At 28.4% G+C, this 7,794-nt stretch overlaps 1 protein-coding gene across 2 annotated transcripts in view; it reads left to right on the top strand.

Annotated features, from left to right (window-relative positions):
- Nucleotides 1-7,794, top strand: part of LOC107064422 (dipeptidase 1) — a 363,750-nt gene that overhangs the window by 352,610 nt on the left and 3,346 nt on the right. For both annotated transcript variants that reach the window (XM_089174116.1, XM_089174115.1), the window contains 5 exons: nt 4,150-4,430; nt 5,847-6,003; nt 6,584-6,716; nt 7,012-7,162; nt 7,621-7,690. In XM_089174116.1, coding sequence (XP_089030242.1) covers nt 4,150-4,430; nt 5,847-6,003; nt 6,584-6,716; nt 7,012-7,162; nt 7,621-7,690 — 792 coding nt within the window. The remainder of the gene's footprint in view (nt 1-4,149; nt 4,431-5,846; nt 6,004-6,583; nt 6,717-7,011; nt 7,163-7,620; nt 7,691-7,794) is intronic.

Genomic DNA, 7,794 nt, shown 5'->3' on the forward strand with positions numbered 1-7,794 from the left:
GGTATTAGTATCAATGCAGCTGTAAAATTCTTGCTAACGAAGGAAGGAAACTTGATCTGTCAGAGGACATAATATTAATATTATATATACATGAAATTATTAATTATTAGAGCATATATGACTGTTTTTTGTTACTGTTAAAATTTTATATATTTTTAAAAAAGTTTTTAAAACTTATGAATAGTAAAGATTTATAAAAAAAAATCTACACGAGAAATCGAACACTAATCACCGGCGCAACAAATAAAGACTCTATCATTTAAATCCGTTGATGCTCCAGAGTAATGTCTCCTTGTAAGAGGATAAAAATGATTTTTATTTTTTACTGTATAAATATGCAGCAAAGATAATTGCAGTATTTATTATTAATTATTTTCATGATTAATTTATTTTTAATATTAGATTTATTTTAGATTTGATTAAATATTTCATTCAAAAATTATATAATATATTAATTTCTTTTAGTAAAATCACGCCGATTAAAATGGGCCGGTCACGTGACACGCATGGGGGAGGATCGAACAACGCATAAAATATTGGTCGGTATACCGAACGAAAAAAGACTACTAGGTAGACCCAAACATAGATGGGAGGACAATATTAGAAAAGATCTTAAAGAAATAGGATATGAATACAAGGAATGTGTGGAAGAATCGGGCTCAGGGACGGGAACAATGGCGGGATTTGGTATTTGCGGCACTGAACGTTCGAATTCCTAATGCCAACTAATAATAATAATAATAATAATAATAATAATAATAATAATAATAATATATAATAATATATTATATAATAATAATAATAATAATAATAATAATAATAATAATAATAATAATAATAATAATAATAATAATAATAAACTGTGGGGTGGTTGGCGTGGTTTCAGACAGACAGACAAATATATATATAAGATTTTATTAAATCGAAATAAAAGAAATGTTTATTATAATATAACAAAGACTTAAGTATTGAGGTTTAAGATAAAGACCGAAAGAAAAAAGTAAGTAACCAGAGTTAGAAACCGTAACCACACTCGTATAACACTCACTCGTCACACCGAATTAAGAAGGGCCGAGGACCACCCTCTTCACCGCGCTTATATATGCATTCACCCCACCAATGGTCCCGATCACTTCCGTTAATCATTCTAGAAATCTCCAGACTATTCCCAATCGATCAAACAAAGAGACTTCTTCCCGATTTCCGGTTCGGGAACATTCGAGAGATTTCGGGATGTTTACAAACGATGACATCAGCCGATATCGTACGCTTTTCTTTCTTGCCACATGCACTCGTATCCATATCGCTGCGGGCACTCACACTCATATCCATATCGCTACAAATCTTTCATCAACCACTTCCATGTACACCATACACTCGCACTCTTACATATATATAACTGAAGATGAAATGACTAAATACCAATTTTCCTACAATAATAATAATATTAATACGCATACGTACGTACGCTCATTTTCAAGGAAGTTCTTGTCAGGCCACGCTCATTTTCAAGAAAGTTCTTGTTATTATACGCTGTCAGACAGCGGTGACTGACGCGGCCTAAACGGAAAGTTTGGTGTCCGCCACCTATGACAGACGCGGCCTAAACGGAAAGTTTAGTGTCCGCCACCGATGTCGAACGTGGCGCTTAACGTGTTAGTTTTTTTTTAATACTAAACCTGCTATGATCGATTTAAGGAAAAAATGTTGAAACTGTACGCGATCAAAAAAAAAACCTTTGATTCGTTCATTCAACAAATGTCCACTTCTGACATTCTCGAAGTAAACAGAATAGAATTTGATATAGTCGTATGATTTCTATATTTACCATAGATATTCGAGTCGCTCATTTGTCAAATCGATTTAATTCACAAAACAAAAAGTAAAGAAAACTTATATAGGTTTATTATATATTTCTAATATCAAATTTAAAAAAAAAATGTATAAAAAAATTATAAATAAAATTTATAAAAATACTTATAGGTTTATATTATAAATATATTATAAACCTATAAATATTTTTACTTTTTATTATATTATATATATATATATATATTTATATTTACTATTTATATATACTATATATATATATATATATATATATATTTTTTTTTATTAATTTATATATTTTATATATTTTTATATATTTTCATATAATATATTTCATATATTTTATATATTTTCATATAGTATATTTTATATATTTTAATGTAATATCTATATACTTATATTATTAAAAAATCATGATCATTTATTGATTGTAATATAATAATTATTAGAGCAACTTATATTAAATATAAAAAAATGATATTAGGATAAATATAAAAATAACAATAGGTTGATTATTTCGGTAAATTTAGCCGCTTTGACTTTTGATGGATTCATTTCACGGTCATTAATCAATTAAATATATTCATAAACATCTAACATAAGACAATGTTTATCCACTTTACCATATTCAGTTTCGTCCTGTTTTGTTTTCTTTCGTTGTTACTCAACAGATCAGAAGATGTGATCTTTTCTTCCAATAAATAAACTACGTGTCGCGACAGATTACGTCAACCGTTGTATCTAATTTACATTCTTTCCACGGATTTTCTTCTCATGGATTACATTTGACCCATAACTCAACTTATCGATTGTAGCAAAAAAAAAGAAAAAGAAAATAACTTTGAGTATTCGACACCAACGTCTTCGCAAATTCGTAAGCCTCAAGGCTTTTACTTCTAACATGAATTTAATGCTAATGAATTCAAGTATATAGGACAACAGATTGATCGATAGTTTAAAATGACGAATAAACTATTTCTCGTCTCACTTATAAACACAAATTCGCACTAAAAAAGTTATTTATTTATCATCGAACAATAATAAACGAATATAATTTTGTATTACAATTAATCACAGCGATTAATTATATATATTTTATATATATTTAAATAAATAAATATATATATATATATATATATATATATATATATATGCCTATATATAAAATTAATATTATATTATAATATAATATTTAATTATTATTAATATTCATTAATTTTTATAATATATATATATATATATATAGATTAAATTATATTAAATTATATTAAATTATATATATAATTATATAATTACATATATATTCGAAAATTCCATTTAATGTGAAAACCATATTAAATGGCAAGATTAAAATTTTATTTGGAAATAATAATAATAATAATGAAAATAGAATTTTTCGAAGGAAAATTTAAGACATATATACATATAAATGGTATTTATAAGATTTATACTTACTCAAAGATGGTGTTAAAAAATTTTCATAAAATTCATAATCGATATCTCTTTGTTAGGAAGGAATAATAGCACAGCAACTTATGTAAACGAAATTTTAGTTTAGAGTAATTGTTCGTGACCTCGGTATGTTACACAAGCTCAATAATATATAAACATAAATATTGTAAGAATATTATTTGAAAATTCGCCAAAATTGATCTATTTAAAAGATAGAATTAGAACGCGGAAACCGATTAAATTACGGTTTGTTGTTCCGCATATGAAACGCTTGAACGGATCCGATCCATCTTTATATAATCAATGACCGTACGGTATGAACAAGAGAACTGAAATTATCAAACTGAAAAGTAACGTTTTCCACAATAACAGAAATAACATTGCTATTCACAAGTGTGTTTGCTTAAATTTTATTTAACAATTTCGTTGTCTTTAATTTTTTAACCAAACACGACAAGTTAACACGTGTTATGGTACTTTGAAGACGACGCATGAAAAATTAAACTCAATACATCAAATTGTTTGTTTTAATAAAAGAATATACAATGTATGAATTTTATAACATGACGAAGATATACTATAAATAAAAGTTCCATAATTTCATAAGGATCATGCCGTACTGTAATCGATTTATAAATACTTCACTTTTTTATCGAGATATAAAGAAAAAATGAGTAATTCGATTGAAAAGATTTGTGACAAACTATAGAAGTTAAAATCTGTTGATAACAAGATATGAAAATAAAAAAAAATAAAAAAAATAAAAATAAATGAAATCTTAAAAGATTTGAGAATTGGGTTTTCCGACAGATTTCGGATGAAAATTGTAAAAATTTAAAGACACGTCCATTCCTGATTTTGTTTCAGACTACGTGCCTAACACAACTGCCAGACGTGGCACCGTGCAATGGCACTGTGCGAATACCACCACCGTGCGAGGATTCACCAAGCAGTGGAAGCAGCAAGGATCGTATGGATGAAAGTCCTCGGAGAAGATGCCGAGTTTTGACACCTATCCTATTTCTGATAGCGGCTTTGGTTCTTGGTGGTTTGTGCTTACCACTCTTGTTACAATCTGTACCTGTCACGCATCAGCAGAGACTAGACGTGATAAGGAGGATTCTCACTGAAGTGCCTCTAATCGATGGGTAACCTATACTCCGATCTTAATAGAGAACTTAATTTAGGTCAAATATTTATACTTTCACGACTAGAATTTCTAAGAGAAAATCATTAATTAAATACCTCGTTCAATCTTCAAAATATTATTTAAAATATTGTTTTATGATACAATTTTCTATATGCTGTTTAAAATTATACCTCTAAAAAATTAATTGTTGCAAATGCTAATTGACAAAATTAATGAAATGCTAGAAATTTTAAAAATAATGGTTAAGAAAAATTTTTCTTACAGATGAAAAATTATTTTATTTATTTTCTAATCAAAGTTTTAGCTTATGTTTATAGAATGAACTTAAAGTGACGACGTTAACCTCAGTCGAATTTATACAAAACTTTTCTATTTCGCCAAGATTGTCTATTTTTCGAATTAAGTCTTATAAATGTTAGAAGGTAAGAAGTTAATTTACCTGATGGAACTATCGAACTACGTGCTGCGATACTTTTAGGTCAAGAATATTTTATTTCGATTATCCTTTAGATTGAATTAGACCACTGCAACATTCTAATCATAAAAAGATGAAGAGTGAAAAGATAGTACAAAAAAAAATCCTAATTGTTGAATATCTTCGTATCCGATCTATCAGCAAGATAATAGTGATTTCCTTAAAACTTTAATTTCATATCTGTATGAAATTTTTTAGTATACAGAATGTCCCAAAAGTTGCTTTAAAAGTAAAATATTAATGTTCATCAAAAATGTTTCATTTCAAGATCTTAATCTCGAATTCTAGTATTATTAAAAAAGTATAGTTGCTGTAACTCTAAATATCCGTTAACAAAACGTTTATTAGAAAGATTTTCGGTACATCCTATATTTATCTTAACCCATTACCTGGCAACGTCCTTTTTTGCTTCATGAAAATATTAAAAATTCTCACTATTTTATTTTAAATCAATAATTAATGATATAAAATAATTTTTATATTTAAATGAAAAAAAAAACAATCATTGCAAAAATAGTTCTATTTAGTTAATTTGAATATCATTATAGAGTTAATTTAATTTTTTTTTGCATTTTCGTATTGTAGCGGGTAATGGGTTAACACTAGATTTACAGATGTTTTGTTCACTATTTTTTTTTAATTTTACAAACACTATTTGAATGAAATAGTAGAGAGGAGGAATTAATATTTACGTATATTTCATTAAAGCATTAAAAATAATATTTAAATTTTATATTAGTTATAATTAGTTATATAACTAGCTTATAATTAGTTTGCTATATATATATATATGGGTCAAATGAGTCAAATTGGCTCTGTCCGTAAATCTAGTGTTAATCATTTTTTTATTAAAGAGAAAAATAATTTTATTAGAATCGATAATTGAAAATAAAATTTATGAAAATCGAACTATCGACAAATACATGTCTTATTTTTTAGGCATAACGATTTGCCCTGGAACGTAAGAAAGTTCGTACATAATCAACTGGGTGAAGTTAACTTGAGTAGCGATCTCGGAAGAGTAGACCCTTGGGCCAGATCGGACTGGAGTCATACAGATATTCCTAGATTGCGCGCTGGCCTCGTTGGTGCACAGGTAATCTTCAATCAAATGATTCCTTCTAACGTAGCAGATTTTTGTTTTCTTTTTTGTTTTTTTTTTTTTTTTGAATAAATTCTATTATTACAATCATTTACTTTTATCACACAATGAACAAATAAATTATTTTATTCTTATGATTGCTTTCATGGGTATCAAGTGAAATCAATTAATTTTGGAATAAACGTTCTCATACAAATATACATTGTCTTTGTCACTCATTGTTATACCGCACGTCGCCATCTCTTCCTATCTACGCCCAACAGCGGTACTCCGCACAGATAATCAATAGATGCGCAGCGCCGTCATGCTGGTCTGGCCTGTGAATATCAGAGCTCAAAGGGCAACAAAAAATCTCGACTTAAAGATCTTCTTGGGGTAAGGGGGAGGGAGAAGTATAAGAAAGGGTGTATATTATTGTTAATGCTTATATCGAAAAATCTTGCCAACGAGTAAAACGGTATTGCATAAGTCACAGAAAAATCTATATTTCATTAGCCCAAAAGATTTACCTATATAATCCTCATTATTCGTCTTTTCTTATTTTCTCATTTATTTCATTTGTTTTTCTTTATAGTTCTGGGCCGCTTACGTTCCCTGCGATGCAGCACAATTAAACGCGGTTCAACTTTCTCTCGAACAAATTGACGTAATTCGTCGATTAGCTGAGATGAATGCTCAACATTTAACTCTGGTTACTTCTGTCAAAGGTGAGAATTCGTCATTAAAAAATTAAATTCAAATATTTTTACAGGTATCTTAATGCTTGATAAAGAGAGGAATTTTTAGTTAGATCTTTGTTGGTTTTGTCTTATCTTCTTAAAGGACGTTTGATAAAATTCTTTTGACCAACAAAGACAAGTCTAAATATTTACTAAAGGATACACATCAAACGATTCTGAACAAATTCTTTTCATAATATTTATAAATGAAATCTGTGCTTCAAAAAAATATTTTCATTGTAATGTAAAGAAAAATAGGGAACTGTTTCGTTTGAATTTTTAGGCCTGATCGAGGCACATCGCGACGGAAAAATTGCAAGTCTGATCGGAGTCGAAGGTGGTCATTCTCTTGGGAATTCTTTAGGTGTTCTCAGAACATTTTACGGCTTGGGGGCACGATATCTTACTTTGACGCATGCCTGTGACACTTCCTGGTGAGTCTGTGTCTTTGTCCTTTTTTCATTTTTCTCTAAATATACCGGATATTCTATCTTAAGTTCAAAATTTTTAATATCTTTAGCGTACTTTTGTCCAAAAATATATCTAAACGTATTTTAGTATTATAAAAATAAATATTAATTATTTTTGGTATTGTGATTTATAAAAAAAAATTAATTTAACGATAAAAAATTTGATTATCATTAATCTTGTATACAATTTTGTACTTTTATCATTTCGTACTTCAATGATAACATTTTCTTGAGATATTTGAAATTAAAGTAAAACACCCTGGACGATATTAAAATATTTCATTCGAATGAGAAAAAACACTTATATATACGTGACATGAAAAAGTCAAAGTGTGAAAAATAAAAGACACGTTAATCGATTGAAAAGATGATTAATGCAAGAAAAATAAAGAGGAATATTCTAACGGATATTTTCTTGGCAGGGCAGTATGTTCAGTTGGCGAGATGAATAACACTCAGGACGAGACACCTGGACTCAGCGAATTTGGAAAGGTAAATCATTTATTTAAACGTCCTTCCGTATGTCGCAATGATTTTCAAGCGTTTACATTTCATTTCATTTCTCTCTTTCTACCACTACTACTCCTCCTCCTCCA

Source organism: Polistes dominula, unplaced genomic scaffold (assembly GCF_049000335.1).
Source record: "Polistes dominula isolate Pdom_NZ unplaced genomic scaffold, Pdom_raw_medaka contig_482, whole genome shotgun sequence".
Lineage (NCBI taxonomy): Eukaryota > Metazoa > Arthropoda > Insecta > Hymenoptera > Vespidae > Polistes > Polistes dominula.